This window comes from Oncorhynchus keta, chromosome 18, assembly GCF_023373465.1.
Source record: "Oncorhynchus keta strain PuntledgeMale-10-30-2019 chromosome 18, Oket_V2, whole genome shotgun sequence".
In the NCBI taxonomy this organism is placed as follows: Eukaryota; Metazoa; Chordata; class Actinopteri; order Salmoniformes; family Salmonidae; genus Oncorhynchus; species Oncorhynchus keta.
In genome coordinates this window covers 126,818-148,897 of record NC_068438.1, presented here as the reverse complement: position 1 = coordinate 148,897, position 22,080 = coordinate 126,818, and the positions used below count along the sequence as shown (strand labels likewise).

At 45.4% G+C, this 22,080-nt stretch overlaps 1 protein-coding gene across 7 annotated transcripts in view; it reads left to right on the top strand.

The window, feature by feature from the left end:
- Positions 1–16,087, top strand: part of LOC118397007 (endothelin-converting enzyme 2) — a 78,311-nt gene extending 62,224 nt beyond the window's left edge. For 2 of the 7 annotated variants that reach the window (XM_052467083.1, XM_052467082.1), the window contains exons 9-11: positions 345–487; positions 15,305–15,419; positions 15,835–16,079. In XM_052467083.1, coding sequence (XP_052323043.1) covers positions 345–487; positions 15,305–15,419; positions 15,835–15,981 — 405 coding nt within the window. In that variant the 3' untranslated portion in view covers positions 15,982–16,079. Of the gene's footprint in view, positions 1–344; positions 488–15,304; positions 15,420–15,834 lie in introns of all 7 variants that reach the window. The other 5 variants (XM_052467084.1, XM_052467085.1, XM_052467081.1 and 2 more) reach the window with 5 other exon arrangements.
- The last annotated feature ends 5,993 nt before the right edge of the window (positions 16,088–22,080 follow it).

Here is a 22,080-nt window from a genome sequence, read left to right as displayed (position 1 = left end):
CGTAATGTAGCCTAAATCCCACAAAAAAAATGTTTGTCAGACTGTTTCAAACGTGAAATACAGTCTAATGTTCTTGTGTGGGTGGTATAGTTGTTAGTCCACCATCTATATGGAGGGAATTCCCACTGCTTAAAAAACAAAAGTTGATCTGTCGTGTGGATTCACCATTATGTCTCATGAATCGGATAGATGGACACAATTTTGTATGTGAAAAGATTAAGTTATGTGGGACATGGACTCCTTTCAACATGAGGCAACTTGAGTTCTGAAAATGTCTATAAACTTTGTTTTTGTGTTCAACTGTCTTTTTCACAAGGGTGACCTCTAACCTCTCTCGCCCTCAGCTGCTGGCTCCAGCGGTGGACTGGCTGGACTACCTGTCCTCTGCCTTGTCCCCTCTGGACCTGAACGATACAGAGCCAGTGGTGCTATATGCCAAGGAGTACTTGCAACAGGTGTCTGACCTGATCAACAAGACCGAGCGCAGGTGAGGACCTAGATGGAACTCAACCTGATCGTCCTTATTCCCCGACAGCCAAAGATCAGGTCACATGGTCAGGAAATACTCCAGCCCCCACCCGTAATACATTATGTCATAGCTAAATGGGCTGCCATGCACCGTGTTAAGGGCCAGAGGTTTTTCCTGACTGCATAATCTGACAAGGGAAAACTCCTGCCCTACCAGTTTTTTGTCATGAGTCTTGTCCTGGAGGCAGAACTGAGCGATTTCCACTACACAAGGTTAGGTTTAAAATCTGATTTTAGTGACCAAGATTTCTGATTGTCAACTGGTTTTCTGAATGACAAGACATCATATTACCAGATTACAACTAAGTTGTTTCTTTAACAACCAGGAAAATAGTTATTTTTCATGACAAGATCAAGACGTCATGGGAAATGTAATTTTATATTCCTATCTAGTCAAATAATCACATCACAACCAGATAAAGACATATTTTTCCAGTTGCTAAAAGTTAACTGCCGTTACGATAACACGTTCTATGAAGCCAGTATGCATAATGCATTATACAGCATTATAATACACCATGATAAAAGAATAATGCAGTATTAGCAGAGTTAGACACACTTATAATGTAACAGTGCTTCATAACTGCAGGTCACTTTTTCCTAAAGGATCATACAGCACTATAATGACCATCAGTGTGATGCACTTCTAACGTTTTTGTGAACACTAAGTGGCTCGGGGAACATTTACATTTACATTACATTTAAGTCATTTAGCAGACGCTCTTATCCAGAGCGACTTACAAATTGGTGCATTCACCTTATGACATCCAGTGGAACAGCCACTTTACAATAGATGGATCTAAATACAATGGATCTAAATCTTTTAGGGGGGGGGGTAAGAAGGATTACTTATCCTATCCTAGGTATTCCTTAAAGAGGTGGGGTTTCAGGTGTCTCCGGAAGGTGGTGATTGACTCCGCTGTCCTGGCGTCGTGAGGGAGTTTGTTCCACCATTGGGGAGCCAGAGCAGCGAACAGTTTTGACTGGGCTGAGCGGGAACTGTACTTCCTCAGTGGTAGGGAGGCGAGCAGGCCAGAGGTGGATGAACGCAGTGCCCTTGTTTGGGTGTAGGGCCTGATCAGAGCCTGGAGGTACTGAGGTGCCGTTCCCCTCACAGCTCCGTAGGCAAGCACCATGGTCTTGTAGCGGATGCGAGCTTCAACTGGAAGCCAGTGGAGAGAGCGGAGGAGCGGGGTGACGTGAGAGAACTTGGGAAGGTTGAACACCAGACGGGCTGCGGCGTTCTGGATGAGTTGTAGGGGTTTAATGGCACAGGCAGGGAGCCCAGCCAACAGCGAGTTGCAGTAATCCAGACGGGAGATGACAAGTGCCTGGATTAGAACCTGCGCCGCTTCCTGTGTGAGGCAGGGTCGTACTCTGCGGATGTTGTAGAGCATGAACCTACAGGAACGGGCCACCGCCTTGATGTTAGTTGAGAACGACAGGGTGTTGTCCAGGATCACGCCAAGGTTCTTAGCGCTCTGGGAGGAGGACACAATGGAGTTGTCAACCGTGATGGCGAGATCATGGAACGTCTTGCCGAGGTTCAGCTTGAGGTGGTGATCCGTCATCCACACTGATATGTCTGCCAGACATGCAGAGATGCGATTCGCCACCTGGTCATCAGAAGGGGGAAAGGAGAAGATTAATTGTGTGTCGTCTGCATAGCAATGATAGGAGAGACCATGTGAGGTTATGACAGAGCCAAGTGACTTGGTGTATAGCGAGAATAGGAGAGGGCCTAGAACAGAGCCCTGGGGGACACCAGTGGTGAGAGCGCGTGGTGAGGAGACAGATTCTCGCCACGCCACCTGGTAGGAGCGACCTGTCAGGTAGGACGCAATCCAAGCGTGGGCCGCGCCGGAGATGCCCAACTCGGAGAGGGTGGAGAGGAGGATCTGATGGTTCACAGTATCGAAGGCAGCCGATAGGTCTAGAAGGATGAGAGCAGAGGAGAGAGAGTTAGCTTTAGCAGTGCGGAGCGCCTCCGTGATACAGAGAAGAGCAGTCTCTGTTGAATGACTAGTCTTGAAACCTGACTGATTTGGATCAAGAAGGTCATTCTGAGAGAGATAGCGGTAGAGCTGGCCAAGGACGGCACGTTCAAGAGTTTTGGAGAGAAAAGAAAGAAGGGATACTGGTCTGTAGTTGTTGACATCGGAGGGATCGAGTGTAGGTTTTTTCAGAAGGGGTGCAATTCTCGCTCTCTTGAAGACGGAAGGGATGTAGCCAGCGGTCAGGGATGAGTTGATGAGCGAGGTGAGGTAAGGGAGAAGGTCTCCGGAAATGGTCTGGAGAAGAGAGGAGGGGATAGGGTCAAGCGGGCAGGTTGTTGGGCGTCCGGCCGTCACAAGGCGCGAGATTTCATTTGGAGAGAGAGGGGAGAAAGAGGTCAGAGCACAGGGTAAGGCAGTGTGAGCAGAACCAGCGGTGTCGTTTGACTTAGCAAACGAGGATCGGATGTCGTCGACCTTCTTTTCAAAATGGTTGACGAAGTCATCTGCAGAGAGGGAGGAGGGGGGGGGGATTCAGGAGGGAGGAGAAGGTGGCAAAGAGCTTCCTAGGGTTAGAGGCAGATGCTTGGAATTTAGAGTGGTAGAAAGTGGCTTTAGCAGCAGAGACAGAGGAGGAAATGTAGAGAGGAGGGAGTGAAAGGATGCCAGGTCCGCAGGGAGGCGAGTTTTCCTCCATTTCCGCTCGGCTGCCCGGAGCCCTGTTCTGTGAGCTCGCAATGAGTCGTCGAGCCACGGAGCGGGAGGGGAGGACCGAGCCGGCCTGGAGGATAGGGGACATAGAGAGTCAAAGGATGCAGAAAGGGAGGAGAGGAGGGTTGAGGAGGCAGAATCAGGAGATAGGTTGGAGAAGGTTTGAGCAGAGGGAAGAGATGATAGGATGGAAGAGGAGAGAGTAGCGGGGAGAGAGAGCGAAGGTTGGGACGGCGCGATACCATCCGAGTAGGGGCAGTGTGGGAAGTGTTGGATGAGAGCGAGAGGGAAAAGGATACAAGGTAGTGGTCGGAGACTTGGAGGGGAGTTGCAATGGGGTTAGTGGAAGAACAGCATCTAGTAAAGATGAGGTCGAGCGTATTGCCTGCCTTGTGAGTAGGGGGAAGGTGAGAGGGTGAGGTCAAAAGAGGAGAGGAGTGGAAAGAAGGAGGCAGAGAGGAATGAGTCAAAGGTAGACGTGGGGAGGTTAAAGTCGCCCAGAACTGTGAGAGGTGAGCCGTCCTCAGGAAAGGAGCTTATCAAGGCATCAAGCTCATTGATGAACTCTCCGAGGGAACCTGGAGGGCGATAAATGATAAGGATGTTAAGCTTGAAAGGGCTGGTAACTGTGACAGCATGGAATTCAAAGGAGGCGATAGACAGATGGGTAAGGGAGAAAGAGAGAATGACCACTTGGGAGAGATGAGGATCCCGGTGCCACCACCCCGCTGACCAGAAGCTCTCGGGGTGTGTGCGAGAACACGTGGGCGGACGAGGAGAGAGCAGTAGGAGTAGCAGTGTTATCTGTGGTGATCCATGTTTCCGTCAGTGCCAAGAAGTCGAGGGACTGGAGGGAGGCATAGGCTGAGATGAACTCTGCCTTGTTGGCCGCAGATCGGCAGTTCCAGAGGCTACCGGAGACCTGGAACTCCACGTGGGTCGTGCGCGCTGGGACCACCAGATTAGGGTGGCCGCGGCCACGCGGTGTGGAGCGTTTGTATGGTCTGTGCAGAGAGGAGAGAACAGGGATAGACAGACACATAGTTGACAGGCTACAGAAGAGGCTACGCTAATGCAAGGAGATTGGAATGACAAGTGGACTACACGTCTCGAATGTTCAGAAAGTTAAGCTTACGTAGCAAGAATCTTATTGACTAAAATGATTAAAATGATACAGTACTGCTGAAGTAGGCTAGCTGGCAGTGGCTGCCTTGTTGACACTACACTAATCAAGTCGTTCCATTGAGTGTAATAGTTTCTACAGTGCAGCTATTCGGGGGCTAGCTGGCTATCTAGCAGTGTTGATTACGTTACGTTGCGTTAAAAGAACGACAATAGCTGGCTAGCTAACCTAGAAAATCGCTCTAGACTACACAATTATCTTTGATACAAGGACGGCTATGTAGCTAGCTATGTAGCTAGCTACGATCAAGCAAATCAAACCGTTGTGCTGTAATGAAATGAAAATGTGATACTACCTGTGGAGCGAAGCGGAATGCGACCGGGTTGTTGAGTGGGAAGTTAATTCGGTAGACGTTGGCTAGCTGTTAGCTGTTAGCTAGCTAGCAGTGTCTCCTACGTTAAGGACGACAAATAGCTGGCTAGCTAACCTCAGTAAATTAAGATAATCACTCTAAGACTACACACTCTAAACTACACAATAATCTTGGATACGAAGACAGCAAAGACAACTATGTAGCTAGCTAACACTACACTAATCAAGTCGTTCAGTTGAGTGTAATAGTTTCTACGGTGCTGCTATACGGTGGACGTTAGCTATGTGGCTAGCTGCTGGGCAGTAGACTACGTTAGGACGACGAAATACGATAATTACGCAATTATCTTTGATACAAAGACGGCTATGTAGCTAGCTAAGAAGAAATTGCTAAGATTAGACAAATCAAACCGTTGTACTATAATGAAATGTAATGAAAAGTAATGAAAAGTAATGGACCAAACTGACACCAAACCCACTTTGTCCAACCCGGTTAGAAGCCAACTATCACATATTTCAGGGCAGGCCCAAAATTCACAGCGCCTTCTGTTTAAACCATAATAAAAACATAAAACACGTACTTATGTTCTAGGTGTGGGTCCAGTTCTGACATTATGTGTAGGCCTAGCTGAAGCGACCCCGAATTTTGTCTCAATAGGTCATTCGGAGCCCGAACAGCGATCTTAATTAGTGCTGAAAATTAACTTTTTCCGGGATTTGCTGTGGGGTCCCTGAAATAGATATCGGACAGAAACTTTAGGGCCCGTCTCTATGGGCCGATAAGGTTTCAATGCACCTAGACTTTTCTAAATGTCGTCATTTTCACGCTGGTCAAAATTAATTCAAATTGCAAATGTACGAGGCCTGAGAACGTCTAGAGCCACATAACTCACCATGCACGATCGACTTAAGCTCTAGGTTCTTTGATAGTTTGAACGCAGGTAACTATTGCAGGCTCTGTGTCTTTAACCTGTTAGTCCACTAGGGGCATTATTTCATTTTTGGATAAAAAGACGTGCCCGTTTTAAGCGCAATATTTTGTCACGAAAAGATGCTCGACTATGCTTGGAATTGATAGTTTTGGAAAGAAGACACTCTGACGTTTCCAGAACTGCAAAGATTTTCACTGTGAGTGCCGTTGAACAAAAGCTTCAGGCAAAACCAAGATGTTTGAGAGCCCAGGAAATGAACAGGATTTCTGAAGCTACGTTTTCCATGATCGCCTTATATGGCTGTGAATGCGACAGGAATGAACGGACACTTTCTATCGTTTCCCCAAGGTGTCTGCAGCATTGTGACGTATTTGTAGGCATATCATTGGAAGATTGACCATAAGAGACTACAATTGCCAAGTGTCCCGCACGGTGTCTGCGTGGAAATTGGTGCGCAAAAGTCAGCTACCAGTATTTTTCCATCCGAATCAGAGAAGAATGTAGGCTTCCAGGGACGGCATTTCAATGAAGAGATATATGACAAAACACCTTGAGGATTGATTCAAACAACGTTTTCCATGTTTCAGTCGATATTATGGAGTTAATTCGGAAAAAAGTTCGACGTGTAGGTGACTGAATTTTCGGTTAGTTTCGGTAGCCAAATGCATAGTAACAAAACGGAACGTTGTGTCCTACACAAGAATCTTTCAGGAAAAACTGGACATCTGCTATGTAACTGAGAGTCTCCTCATTGAAACATCTGAAGTTCTTCAAAGGTCAATTATTTTATTTGATCCCTTTGCTGGTTTTTGTGAATATGTTGCGTGCTAAATGCTAACGCTAAATGCTAAGCTAGCTATCACCACTCTTACACAAATTATTTATTTTCTCTGGTTCTAAAGCATATTTTGAAAATCTGAGACGACAGGATTGTTAAGAAAAGGATAAGCTTGAGAGCAGGCATATTTATTTAATTTCATTTGCGATTTTTAGAAATCGCTAACGTTGCGTTATGGTAATGAGCTTGAGGCTGTAGTAACGCGACCGCATGCGGGATGGGGCGGACTATGAGGTTAAGCCCCTCAATTTTTTAAATTTTATTTCACCTTTATTTAACCAGGTAGGCTAGTTGAGAACAGGCTCTCATTTGCAACTGCGACCTGGCCAAGATAAAGCATAGCAGTGTGAACAGACAACACAGAGTTACACATGGAGTAAACCATTAACAAGTCAATAACACAGAGAAAAAAAGGGGAGTCTATATACAATGTGTGCAAAAGGCATGAGGAGGTAGGCGAATAATTACAATATTGCAGATTAACACTGGAGTGATAACTGATCAGATGATCATGTACAGGTAGAGAGATATTGGTGTGCAAAAGAGCAGAAAAGTAAATAAATAAAAACTGTGGGGATGAGGTAGGTGAAAATGGGTGTGCTATTTACCAATAGATTATGTACAGCTGCAGCGATCGGTTAGCTGCTCAGCTAGCTGATGTTTGAAGTTGGTGAGGGAGATAAAAGTCTCCAACTTCAGCGATTTTTGCAATTCGTTCCAGTCACAGGCAGCAGAGTACTGGAACGAAAGGCGGCCGAATGAGGTGTTGGCTTTAGGGATGATCAATGAGATACACCTGCTGGAGCGTGTGCTACGGATGGGTGTTGCCATCGTGACCAGTGAGCTGAGATAAGGCGGAGCTTTGCCTAGCATGGCCTTGTAGATGACCTGGAGCCAGTGGGTCTGGCGACGAATATGTAGCGAGGGCCAGCCGACTAGAGCATACAAGTCGCAGTGGTGGGTAGTATAAGGTGCTTTAGTGACAAAACGGATGGCACTGTGATAAACTGCATCCAGTTTGCTGAGTAGAGTGTTGGAAGCAATTTTGTAGATGACATCGCCAAAGTCGAGGATCGGTAGGATAGTCAGTTTTACTAGGGTAAGCTTGGCAGCGTGAGTGAAGGAGGCTTTGTTGCGGAATAGAAAGCCGATTCTTGATTTGATTTTCGATTGGAGATGTTTGATATGGGTCTGGAAGGAGAGTTTGCAGTCTAGCCAGACACCTAGGTACTTATAGGTGTCCACATATTCAAGGTCGGAACCATCCAGTGTGGTGATGCTAGTCGGGCATGCGGGTGCAGGCAGCGATCGGTTGAAAAGCATGCATTTGGTTTTACTAGCGTTTAAGCGCAGTTGGAGGCCACGGAAGGAGTGTTGTATGGCATTGAAGCTTGATTGGAGGTTAGATAGCACAGTGTCCAATGACGGGCCGAAAGTGTATACAATGGTGTCGTCTGCGTAGAGGTGGATCAGGGAATCGCCCGCAGCAAGAGCAACATCATTGATATATACAGAGAAAAAAGTCGGCCCGAGAATTGAACCCTGTGGCACCCCCATAGAGACTGCCAGAGGACCGGACAACATGCCCTCCGATTTGACACACTGAACTCTGTCTGCAAAGTAATTGGTGAACCAGGCAAGGCAGTCATCCGAAAAACCGAGGCTACTGAGTCTGCCGATAAGAATATGGTAATTGACAGAGTCGAAAGCCTTGGCAAGGTCGATGAAGACGGCTGCACAGTACTGTCTTTTATCGATGGCGGTTATGATGTCGTTTAGTACCTTGAGTGTGGCTGAGGTGCACCCGTGACCGGCTCGGAAACCAGATTGCATAGCGGAGAAGGTACGGTGGGATTCGAGATGGTCAGTGACCTGTTTGTTGACTTGGCTTTCGAAGACCTTAGATAGGCAGGGCAGGATGGATATAGGTCTGTAACAGTTTGGGTCCAGGGTGTCTCCCCCTTTGAAGAGGGGGATGACTGCGGCAGCTTTCCAATCCTTGGGGATCTCAGACGATATGAAAGAGAGGTTGAACAGGCTGGTAATAGGGTTTGGAACAATGGCGGCGGATAGTTTCAGAAATGGAGGGTCCAGATTGTCAAGCCCAGCTGATTTATACGGGTCCAGGTTTTGCAGCTCTTTCAGAACATCTGCTATCTGGATTTGGGTAAAGGAGAACCTGGAGAGGCTTGGTCGAGGAGCTGCGGGGGGGGCCGGAGCTGTTGGCCGAGGCAGGAGTAGCCAGGCGGAAGGCATGGCCAGCCGTTGAGAAATGCTTGTTGAAGTTTTCGATAATCATGGATTTGTCGGTGGTGACCGTGTTCCCTAGCCTCAGTGCAGTGGGCAGCTGGGAGGAGGTGCTCTTGTTCTCCATGGACTTCACAGTGTCCCAGAACTTTTTGGAGTTGGAGCTACAGGATGCAAACTTCTGCCTGAAGAAGCTGGCCTTAGCTTTCCTGACTGACTGTGTGTATTGGTTCCTGACTTCCCTGAACAGTTGCATATCGCGGGGACTGTTCGATGCTATTGCAGTCCGCCACAGGATGTTTTTGTGCTGGTCGAGGGCAGTCAGGTCTGGAGTGAACCAAGGGCTGTATCTGTTCTTAGTTCTGCATTTTTTGAAAGGAGCATGCTTATCTAAAATGGTGAGGAAGTTACTCTTAAAGAATGACCAGGCATCCTCAACTGACGGGATGAGGTCAATGTCCTTCCAGGATAACCGGGCCAGGTCGATTAGAAAGGCCTGCTCACAGAAGTGTTTTAGGGAGCGTTTGACAGTGATGAGGGGTGGTCGTTTGACTGCGGCACCGTAGCGGATACAGGCAATGAGGCAGTGGTCGCTGAGATCCTGGTTGAAAACAGCGGAGGTGTATTTGGAGGGCCAGTTGGTCAGGATGACGTCTATGAGGGTGCCCTTGCTTACAGAGTTAGGGTTGTACCTGGTGGGTTCCTTGATGATTTGTGTGAGATTGAGGGCATCTAGCTTAGATTGTAGGACTGCCGGGGTGTTAAGCATATCCCAGTTTAGGTCACCTAACAGAACAAACTCTGAAGCTAGATGGGGGGGCAATCAATTCACAAATGGTGTCCAGGGCACAGCTGGGAGCTGAGGGGGGTCGGTAGCAGGCGGCAACAGTGAGAGACTTATTTCTGGAGAGAGTAATTTTCAGAATTAGTAGTTCGAACTGTTCGGGTATGGACCTGGAAAGTATGACATTACTTTGCAGGCTATCTCTGCAGTAGACTGCAACTCCTCCCCCTTTGGCAGTTCTATCTTGACGGAAAATGTTATAGTTGGGTATGGAAATCTCTGAATTTTTGGTGGCCTTCCTGAGCCAGGATTCAGACACGGCAAGGACATCAGGGTTAGCAGAGTGTGCTAAAGCAGTGAGTAAAACAAACTTAGGGAGGAGGCTTCTGATGTTGACATGCATGAAACCAAGGCTTTTTCGATCACAGAAGTCAACAAATGAGGGTGCCTGGGGACATGCAGGGCCTGGGTTTACCTCCACATCACCCGCGGAACAGAGAAGGAGTAGTATGAGGGTGCGGCTAAGGGCTATCAAAACTGGTCGCCTAGAGCGTTGGGGACAGAGAATAAGAGGAGCAGGTTTCTGGGCATGGTAGAATATATTCAGAGCATAATGTGCAGACAGGGGTATGGTGGGGTGCGGGTATGGCGGAGGTAAGCCCAGGCACTGGGTGATGATGAGAGAGGTTTTATCTCTGGACATGCTGTTTGTAATTTGTGAGGTCACCGCATATGTGGGAGGTGGGACAAAGGAGGTATCAGGAGTATGAGGAGTGGGACTAGGGGCTCCATAGTGAACTAAAACAATGATAACTAACCTGAGCAACAGTATACAAGGCATATTGACATTTGAGAGAGACATACAGCGAGGCATACAGTAATCACAGGTTTTGAATTGGGAAAGCTAGCTAAAACAGTGGGTGAGACAACAGCTAATCAGCTAGCATAACAACAGCGGGGCTGACAGATAAAACAAACAAGCAGAATGGAGTACCGTGAATAATGGACAGTCCAGCGTGCATCAGCTATGTAGCCAAGTGATCAGAGTCCAGGGGGCAGCGGTGGATGGGGCAGGGGGGCTGGACTGGCGAGTGTTATCCAGGTTAAAAAAATAACAATGACTAAGTAGCTTGTAGCTAGTTAGCTGGTTAGCTTCTGGAGGTTCTTGAGTGTGTTCTAAAAATAAAGATAATAGCGATTCCGTATCACATTGGGTGAGGCAGATTTCCGGAAGGTATAAACACATTTTTTTTTAATCGGGAAGAGATAGAAAGTACATATGGACCACTGCGTTTTTGGGACGCGGCGATGCAGACGGTTAGCAGGCCTGTGCTAACAAGCTAACAGATTAGCAGGCCGGGGTAAACAAGGTAGTAGTTAGCGGACCTGGGCTAAACAAGCTAGCAGTTAGCATGCCGAATTAGCAAGCAAGGAGATAGCGAGGGCTAGAGAGTTAGCCTTTGGAGGACGTTGCGATGGGGTGAGTCTGTTTATTCCTCTTCATGCAGTGATATCGATAGACCGGTCGTAGGTCCAGGTATTGTAGCCCAGGAGTATGCTAGGAGCTCTGGCCGGGCTAGCTTCAAGCTACGTGGGTGGAAACGCTAGCCAGGAGTAATCAACCAGGGTTGCTGTTTAGCTCGATAGCTAGTTGTGAAGATCCAGCTGAAGAATGTTCCGTTTGTGGTGGGAATCCGGGTGTAAAAAATTAAATAGGTCCGTTATGCTCTGGTTAGCGTTGCGTTGTTCGAACTGGCGAGAGCTTTCCGAGCTCAAGGTTAGCTGATGACCGGTTAGCTGAAGACCGCTAGCATAGCTGGCTAGCTTCAGTTGAGGGGTTCCGGTTTCGAAGTAAATATAAATACTTTAGGAAAAGTAGCTACATTGGCGGGTTGCAGAAGAATATTTGGAAGCTTAGGTTTAGCAAAATGTTTTTAAAGCTATGCGAAGAAAAAAATATCTAAAACGTGACTATATTTACAGAGAGACGATACGACAGGACTCCTTTGTTTTGTTGACGTTGAGTGTGAGGTTATTTTCCTGACACCACACTCCGAGGGCCCTCACCTCCTCCCTGTTGGCCGTCTCGTCATTGTTGGTAATCAAGCTTACCACTGTAGTGGCGTCCGCTAACTTGATGATTGAGTTGGAGGCGTGCATGGCCACACCGTCGTGGGTGAACAGGGAGTACAGGAGAAGGCTCAGAACGCACCCTTGTGGGGCCCCAGTGTTGAGGATCAGCAGGGTGGAGATGTTGTTACCTTCCCTCACCACCTGGGGGCAGCCCGTCAGGAAGTACAGTACCAAGTTGCACAGGGCGGGGTCAAGACCCAGGGTCTCGAGCTTGGTGACGAGTTTGGAGGGTACTATGGTGTTAAATGCTGAGCTGTAGTCGATAAACAGAATTCTCACATAGGTATTCCTCTTGTCCAGATGGGTTAGGGTAGTGTGTTTGCGATTGCTTCGTCTGTGGACCTATTTGGGAGGTAAGCAAATTGGAGTGGGTCTAGGGTGTCAGGTTGGGTGAAGGTGATATGGTCCTTGACTAGTCTCTCAAAGCACTTGATGATGACGGAAGTGAATGCCACTGGGCAGTAGTCGTTTAGCTCCGTTACCTTAGTTTTCTTGGGAACAGGGTCAATGGTGGCCCTCTTGAAGCATGTGGGAACAGCAGACTGGGATAAGGATTCATTGATTGAATATGTCCGTAAACACACCAGCCAGCTGCGCATGCTCTGAGGACGTGGTTAGGGATGCCGTCTGGTCCTGCAGCCTAGCGAGGGTTAACACGTTTAAATGTTTTACTCACGTCAGCTGCAGTGAAGCAGAGTCCGCAGGTTTTGGTAGTGGGCCGTGTCAGTGGCACTGTATTGTCCTCAAAGCGGGCAAAAGTTATTTAGTCTGTTTGGGAGCGAGACATCCTGCACCGCAACATGGCTGGTTTTCTTTTTGTAATCCGTGATTTACTGTAGACCCTGCCACATACCTCTTGTGTCTGAGCCGGTGAATTGCGACTCTACTTTGTCTCTATACTGACGCTTATTAGCTTGTTTGATTGCCTTACGGAGGGAATAGCTACACTGTTTGTATTCGGTCATGTTTCCGGTCACCTTGCCCTGGTTAAAAGCAGTGGTTTGCGCTTTCAGTTTCACGCGAATGCTGCCATCAATCCACGGTTTCTGGTTTGGGAATGTTTTAATTGTTGCTATGGGTACAACATCGTCAATGCACGTTCTCATGAACTCGCTCACCGAATCAGCGTATTCGTCAATGTTGTTGTTGGACGCAATGTGGAACATATCCCAATCCACGTGATCGAAGCAGTCTTGAAGCGTGGAATCAGATTGGCCGGACCAGCGTTGAACAGACCTGAGCGCCGGAGTTTCTTGTTTTATTTTCTGTCTGTAGGCTGGGAGCAACAAAATGGAGTCATGGTCAGCTTTTCCGAAAGGAAGGTGGGGGAGGGCCTTATATGCGCCGCGGAAGTTAGAATCTAGGGTTTTACCAGACCTGGTTGCGCAATCAATATGCTGATACAATTTAGGGAATCTTGTTTTCAGATTAGCCTTGTTAAAATCCCCAGCTACAATGAATGCAGCCTCAGGATATGTGGTTTCCAGTTTGCATAGAGTCAAGTAAAGTTCATTCCGGGCCATCAATGTATCTGCTTGGGGGGGGGATATATACTAGTAGAGAATAGTAGAGAATGATTTATTTCATCACATTCCCAGTGGGTAAGAAGTTTACATTCACTCAATTAGTATTTGGTAGCATTGCCTTTAAATTGTTTAACTTTGGTCAAACGTTTTCGGTATTAGCAGGGTAGCCTAGTGGTTAGAGTGTTGGACTAATAACCAGAAGGTTGCAAGTTCAAACCCCCGAGCTGACAAGGTACAAATCTGTCGTTCTGCCCTTGAACAGGCAGTTAACTCACTGTTCCTAGGCCGTCATTGAAAATAAGAATTTGTTCTTAACTGACTTGCCTAGTTAAATAAAGGTTAAATAAAATAAATAGCATTCCACAAGGTTTCCACAATAAGTTGGGTGAATTTTGGACCGTTCCTCCTGACAGAGCTGGTGTAACTGAGTCAGGTTTGGAAGGCCTCTTTGCTCGCACATGCTTTTCAGGTCTGCCCACAAATGTTCTATAGTGTTGAGGTCAGGGCTTTGTGATTGTCACTCCAATACCTTTACTTTGTTGTCCTTAAGCCATTTTGCCACTCCAATACCTTGACTTTGTTGTCCTTAAGCCATTTTGCCACAACTTTGGAAGTATGCTTGGGGTCATTGTCCATTTGGAAGACCCATTTGCAACCAAGCTTTAACTTCCTGACTGATGTCTTGAGATGTTGCTTCAATATATCCACATAATTTTCCTACATCATGATGCCATCTAATTTGTGAAGTGCACCTGTCCCTCCTGCAGCAAAGCACCCCCACAACATGATGCTGCCACCCCTCATGTTTCACGGTTGGGATGGTGTTCTTCGTCTTGCAATCCTACCCCCCTTTCCTCATAACGAAGGGCATTATGGACAAACAGTTATATTTTTGTTTCATCAGATCAGAGGACATTTCTCCAAAAAGTATGATATTTTTCCCCATGCGTAGTCTGGCTTTTTTTATGGTGGTTTTGGAGCAGGTTTTGGAGCTTCCTTGATGAACGGTCTTTCAGATTATGTCGATATAGGACTTGTTTTACTGTGGATATCGATACTTTTGTACCTGTTTCCTCCAGCAACTTCACAAGGTCCTTTCCTGTTGTTCTTGGATTGATTTGCACTTTTCACACCAAAGTACGTTCATCTCTTTGAGACAGAATGCGTCTCCTTCCTGAGTGGTATGATGGCTGCGTGGTCCCATGGTGTTTATACTTGCGTACTATTGTTTGTACAGATGAACGTGGTACCTCCAGGCGTTTGGAAATTGCTCCCAAGGATGAACCAGACTTGTGGAGGTCTACTATTTTTTTTCTAAGGTCATGGCTGATTTCTTTTGATTTTCCATGATGTCAAGCAATACATCCAAATACATCCACAGGTACACCTCCAATTGACTCGATGTCAATTAGCCTATCAGAAGCTTCTAAATCCATGACATAATTGTCTGGAATTGTCCAAGCTGTTTAAAGGCACAGTCAACTTAGTGTATGTAAACATCTGACCCACTGGAATTGTGATACAGTGAAATAATCTGTCTGTGAACAATTGTTGGAAAAATTCATGTCCAAACCAACTTGACAAAACTGTAGTTTGTTAACAAGAAATGTGTGGAGTGGATGAAAAACAAGTTTTAATGACTCCAACCTAAGTGTATGTAAACTTCTGACTTCAACTGTATATTGCTGTATAATGCATTTTGCATATGGTCTTCATAAAATGTTACCAAAATTCCTTATACAATCAATATCTGACCTGACCATAATCTCATGAAAAACATCATAATGACGTCCCTGCATCCAGTTCTGCCCATGAGGAAACCCCAACCATTTTTTTTTTACATTTTTTTACCTTTATTTAACCAGGCAAGTCAGTTAAGAACACATTCTTATTTTCAATGACGGCCTGGGAACAGTGGGTTAACTGCCTGTTCAGGGGCAGAACGACAGATTTGTACCTTGTCAGGTTGGGGGTTTGAACTCGCAACCTTCCGGTTACTAGTCCAACGCTCTAACCACTAGGCTACGCTGCCGCCCCATTGACTGTCGTTGTTGTTTCTTTGCTTGTCCTCGTCATCCTCATTTCCTCTTCCTCCCCGTCTCTCGCCGTCTCTCAGCCTGCTCAACAACTACATGATCTGGAACCTGGTGCAGAAGGGTGCGTCCAGTCTGGACCAGCGCTTTGAGAACGCCCAGGACAAGCTGCTTGAGAGCCTGTATGGAACCAAGAAGGTGTGTTTTTAGGCTGGGCTCTAAACAGCAACCTATTCCCTGTGTAGTGCACTACTTTTGACTAGGGCCCTCTGGTTAAAATTAGTACACTGGGGAATAGGGTGTCATTTGGGACAAAGGCATATTCTTATGTTATTCATTAGCCAGGATTTCAGGAAATACCTTGTTTGGGCTGGTTTCCCAGACACAGATTAAGGCTAGAAAATATATATATTTCAATGGAGATTCTGTTGCGCATGCTTTTTAGTCCAGGACTAGGCTTAATCTGAGTCGGGTGATTTTTATGTGAGACTGTGAGGGCTCATGACAAGCCATGTGTGCTACCTCAGCAGACTTACAGTACACACACTTTTCACAACCAAAAATATAAACAGCTGGTGAGACTTATCTCGGTTGTGTGTGTGTGTTCGCTCAGTCCTGCACACCTCGATGGCAGACCTGCATTGGGAACACAGATGACACGCTCGGCTTTGCCCTGGGTGCACTCTTTGTCAAAGCAACGTTTGATAAACACAGCAAAGAGATTGTGAGTATGATTGACGCACAACTGCATTTACCCTAGTGGTTACCATGTGTTAAAAATATATTTTAAATGTTTATGAATACCTACAATGTATTCGGGAAGTATTCAAACCCCTTGAATTTTTCCCCCATTTTGTTACATTAGAGCCTTATTTGAAAATTGATTAAATAAATAAAAATCCCTCATCAATCTACACACAATACCCCATAATTACAAAGAGAAAACAGGTTTTTAGAAATGTTTGCAAAAAAAAACAGGTACCTTATTTAAATAAGTATTCCCGACCCTTTGCTATGAGACTTGAAATTGAGCTCAGGTGCATCCTGTTTCCATTAATCATCCTTGAGATGTTTATACAACTTGATTGAAGTCCACCTGTGGTAAATGCAATTTATTTGACATGATTTGGATAGGCACATAGGTCCCACAGTTGACAGTGCATATCAGAGCAAAAGAATGTCAAAGAAATTGTCTGTAGAGCTCCGAAAAAGGATTGTGTCAAGGCACAGATCTGGGGAAGGGTACCAAAAAAATGTCTGCAGCAATTGAAGGTCCCCAAGAACACAGTGGCTTCCATCATTCTTAAATTGAAGAAGTTTGGAACCACCAAGTCTCAAGTCACTCCTCAATAAAAGGCACATGACAGCTTGCTTACAGTTTGCTGCCAAAAGGCACCTAAACGACTCTCAAACCATGAGAAACGAGATTCTCTGACCTGATGAAACCAAGATTGAACTCTTTGTCCTGAATGCCAAGCGTCACGTCTGGATGAAACCTGGCACCATCCCTACGGTGAAGCATGGTGGTGGCAGCATCATGCTGTGGGGATGTTTTTCAGTTGCAGGGACAGGGAGTCTAGTCAGGATCGAGGTAAAGATTAACTGCGCAAAGTACAGAGAAATCCTTGAAAACCTGCTCCAGAGCACTCAGGACCTCAGACTGGTGTGAAGGTTCACCTTCCAACAGGACAACGACCCTAAGCACACAGCCAAGACAATGCAGGAGTTGCTTCGGGACAAGTGCAGCTACACTCCCCATCCAACTTGACAGAGCTTGAGAGGATCTACAGAGAAGAATGGGAGAAACTCCCAAAAACCGGTGTGCCAAGCTTGTAACGTCATACTCAAGGCTGTAATCGCTGCCAAAGGTGCTTCAGCAAAGTACTGAGTAAAGGTTCGGAACACTTATGGAAATTTCATTTTTCCGTTTTTTTTTTAAATACATTTGCAAAAATGTATAAAAACCTGTTTTTGTTTTGACATCAGAGGGTATTGTGTTTAGATTGAGGATGGTTTAAAAAAAAAAACATTTTAGAATAAGGCTGTAATGTAACAAAATGTGGAGAAAGTCAAGGGTTCTGAATGCTTTCCGAACGCACTGTATAAATTATCTGTATAATGATTTGAACTTTTGGGACCGTACACCCAGTTTTATCTCCCTTATGGTTGTTATCTATGAAGCAGGAATGTCCAGGGTTATGTATTTGGGGCCTAGGCTTTATAGATGTCCAGACAGCCACTTGCATCTAAATCTTTTTGGGGGAAGCCATTTTTAAGACCTGAATATTAAACATCTAAAAAACGTATGTCTACAAGGGAATTCTCAAATATAGGAGTGCTCTGTAGCTCATGTCATGAATCCAACGCCAAAAGCCTGGAGGATATTTTGGTTGAGGCTCCCGAATGTTTTAACGGATTTTTTATCATAATTCAGTGTTCAGATTGCAAGCGAGGGACATATTTTCCCTCTACATCTTATTCAACCCGGAGGAATCTACTGTTAAGATATTCACAGACAGCGTGTCCCAACCCTTTTATCGGGCAGAAGCCGAGAGTTTTTCTCCAGCGCTAAGGATGCGAGAATGGCTTAAAATAAGGCTAGCTTTGTGTCAAATGGAACGAGTCCTGAGTGCTTCAAGGCTGCCAGGATATGCGTTGGAAGAACAAGTCTGGGGACGAAATGATCTAATGGCTCTGAGAGTCACTTCCATGGGGTATACCCCGGACTACACCCTACGTCATGATGACGCGTGCATGTTTAAATATGTGCCCCCGCCCCGGCCCCCCTGTTCGTGTGGTCATGTGTTAGAGGGTGTGTGTTATTTTATAGCTCTATGTTATGCTTTGAAGTAGGCCTGTTGTTTGATGTCTAGGGGGGTCTGGTTGTGTGGGGGGGCGTTTGAGTGTTTGAACTTTTGGGACCATGTCCTTTTGAGACCCCACCCCCCCATCTTTATCGCCCTTATGGTTGTTATCTATGAAGCAGGAATGTCCAGTGTTATGTATTTGGGGCCTCAGCATTATAAATGTCCAGAACAAGGCTTGCGAACCCAGAACCGTAAACCCTATTTTTTAAACATGGATTTTGCGATCAGTGGCAAAGCTGTGATGACTGTAGCCTCGGAGGCAGGACCGCGTCTGAAACATCGAAAAGGGCAAAGTATACAGCCGCAATATCTACGAAGCACCAAAAAGCGGTTTCTAAACATGTATAGAACCCAGATACCGCCCGGTCAACAATGCGCTGAAAGATGAAGTGTTGATGTCTAACGGACAGCATTGGGGGTATCTGTTTGATTACTTGGCCTGTAGCTATAGTAATGGATTTTTCTGTTGTGTTCACACTGAAACTCTATACGTTCGCCGAAGGAGAAGAATATACCGACCAGAAATTAGGCGTGACTTATGAGGTTGAAGAATGGACGGTTTTTTGCGACAGGTTTTGTGTCCCGAACTGAGCCGTATCACCAAGGGTTACAGCTTGTTCACAGGCTACGAGACCCGTTGGGAAGGTACCCCGGACACCTCAGGAAGATGGAGTCCAACGAAAAGATGGACTCCCTGCGGCTGCGTGGTTTGTTCTACGTCAGCACCGCTGATTTCCAATGGTATTTTTCCTCTTTCTCCAAACCAAAACATCCGGGATGGCGGTTCGGACGGGGATTTCTCGCTTCTGTGAATGCTTATCCCCTTTAAAAGCTGGCCTTTAATGGAATTGAAAATGTAGGAGATGTTGGACGCTCTGTTTGTACAGAGCCAAAAGCGCCAGAGCATTGTTCGGCTAAAGAAGTGCATAATATATACGAATCCGGAGGATTACGACTCAAAGCATCCCCAAGAAGATACAACGTGAGGAGATGCAGCCCCCAAAGAAAGCGAGGTAAGCGGTGTTGTTAACCCCGCCCAGATACCCAGAGGGCTGGTTCAAGAATAAAAGGCTGGTTCTTAAAACCTACAGTTCTTAACCTACGCATTGACCATGGATATTCCTAACGCATACCCGAACTCCGAAACGACCTGGGCTCCCGACACTAAGGATTGTATGCCTCGCAGCCCTCCATTCTACTCCCCTCTGGCAAGACCCTCGACACCCCCTACATGTCCACAAAAATAGTACTGACCACCCCATCAAACACGTTGTGTACATGTAGGGGGTAAAATAACACACACCCTCTAACACATGACCACACGAACAGGGGGGCCGGGGCGGGGGCATATATTTAAACGTGCACGCGTCATCATGACGTATGGTAATCAATCAATCATTTTGACCCGTGCCGTATCCTATCTCTCTTCAGGGTAGTGTTTTTAGTATAGGTGCGCGACGGGTCTTCGTACCCATATTTGTTTATTTTCATTTTTCTATTTAGTGTAATGGAGCATGTTACTTGGACATTTATTAAAAGACTCCATTTTACACTCCGTTTGACTGTCCTGTGCCTGGCTTCCCTGCCACCTATACACACATCTGACATCTACAGGGACATTTTATTGATCTGAAAGTATTTTCATTTAGAAGCCAATAGTTCCGAGAGCCGTGTCATACCAATTATTATTGGATTATTCACTAATGGCTTTGGATCAAAATAAATAAAGCAACATTATTTCTGATATTCTTTTAATAAATAAAGTTTTGGCCAAATTAATCGGCTCATGTTGCGTGTGTTCAGTTATTTGTGAAATTCTGGTTACAATGAACAACATTTCTAACTATCACAGACCACATTTGCCCTATCAAAAAATGCATCAAGCATTATGTGCATTTTTATATTTGAGTCAAATTAAATTATATTTGTACCACTTTAGATGCTGTGTTTCTATTTACAGTAGTGGACAGCTGGAGGCATTTTTAAAACGTGTTTTCAAACACTTGTTGTTGACAAGTGTAGCAGGTGGGGCACATCATGCAATGTTTCCATGATGGGCTATAAGTAGGACAATAGACTCTTCATAATTTATTTACAAAATGGTAGTTTAATAGCCTGGCTACTGTTGGGGAGAAAATTCCCCCCCAATTTAAATTTATTCGATGCTTAAGTACTCAAGATTGACATTTCTAACTCGACCTCATGCAACTGCAAAATGCTGGACAAAGCATACGGTATCTGTTCATCTTTATGCTTTCGTTAATAAAATAACTAGACTTTCGAAATGCAATGTTTATTTCAGCTACTGTACATCTCAGTTACATTTTAGTTGCACTTCCACCCAGCTACACCCAGCTACAAGCCAAAACGTCTTGATGGCCTTGACCAGTTCATCTTTGCTTGGTCGAGGTACGGATGAATGTTTTCAGTTGATGCCAAACTAGTTTGATCGGGTTTAAATCAGGAGACTTGCATGTAGAAATGAAAAATATACTCTAGGCCTACCGTAGGTGACATGAGTCTCACTAGTGTTGTGTAATCTGCTGTTAAAAGTGTTGTAGGACTTTTATTTATTTAACTATATAAAGGTGTACTTACCCTGATGGCGTCTTGACCCAGTTTATGCCCTCATTTTCAATGCAGACCCAGGCGGCAGTGTGTTTTGGGTAATTGTCTGCATTTTTTTTTTTTTTTTTTGCCTAACAGCCAACATTAGGTACAATACTAGAAATATACATGTAAATAGACCAAAACATAACAAAATATTGCTATAATCCTTCCTTGACAGAAACAATGTGTTCCCAGATACACCTCTGACTGTCACGACTTCCGCCGAAGTCTGTCCCTTTTCTTGTTCGGGCGGTGTTCGGCGGTCGACGTCTCCAACCTCCAGCCATCACTGAGCCATTTCTCATGTTCCATTGGTTTTGTTTCGTCTTCCTTCACACCTGGTTCCAATTACATGTGTATTTAACCCTCTGTTTGATTGGATGTGATGCACTATTTCGTTTTGGTGTGCAATGAGTTTTGTACCCACTTGTTTTGTACATTTTGTTTTTTTGGAGTTTTGTCAGCATTTATTAAACAACTCAGTTTATACCAAGTTTTGTTCTCCTGCGCCTGACTTCCCTGCCACCAACATGCACCCCTTACACTGACATAGTGTCTAGCATATCTCGATGATTTCTTCCTCAATGAAATCTCGTGCTATGATAGCTGAAAAAGGAGGCAACAGTGAATTGTGGAACACATAGCAGTCTGTGAGGTGTTGGCAACAATATTGTATGTACATTTAGTTTTGCAAATAGCAAAACTTACCATCAAACATGGGCCTGATCCCTGGCGAGAATTGCCCTCCACACATGGAGTTCGACAGGATGCTTGGGACTCGGCTTGCTTGATCTTTTTTTTTTTCCCCTGTCGCAATTGCTCAAAGACTACCGTTGATTCGTCTGTGAAAATTACATTGAATGTCTCGCCACCTTTGGTCCATTCCTGGGCCTGCAGCACAGTTTTTGTCAGACAAATCATTGGGTCAACACTTCAGAATAGTACAAAACAAGAGAACGAACGCACATGGTTAGTGTTCTGAAAAAAATGCATTCTATTTACACTACCGTTCAAAAGTTTGGTCACTTAGATGTCCTTGTTTTTGAACGAAAAGCCATTTGTTGTCCATTAAAATTACATCAAATACAGTGTGGACATCGTTAATGTTGTATATGACCATTGTAGCTAGAAACGGACTCTATTTAATTTTGGATTGGAGATGTTTAATAATGTGAGTCTGGAAGGAGAGTTTACAGTCTAGCCAGATACCTAGGTAGTTGTCCACATATTAAGTCAGAACCATCCAGAGTAGTGATTCTGGACGGGCGGGCAGCGATCGGTTGAAGAGCATGCATTTAGTTTTACTTGCATTTAAGAGCAGTTGGAGGCCACGGAAGGAGAGTTGTAATGGCATTGAAGCTCATCTGGAGGTTAGTTAAGTG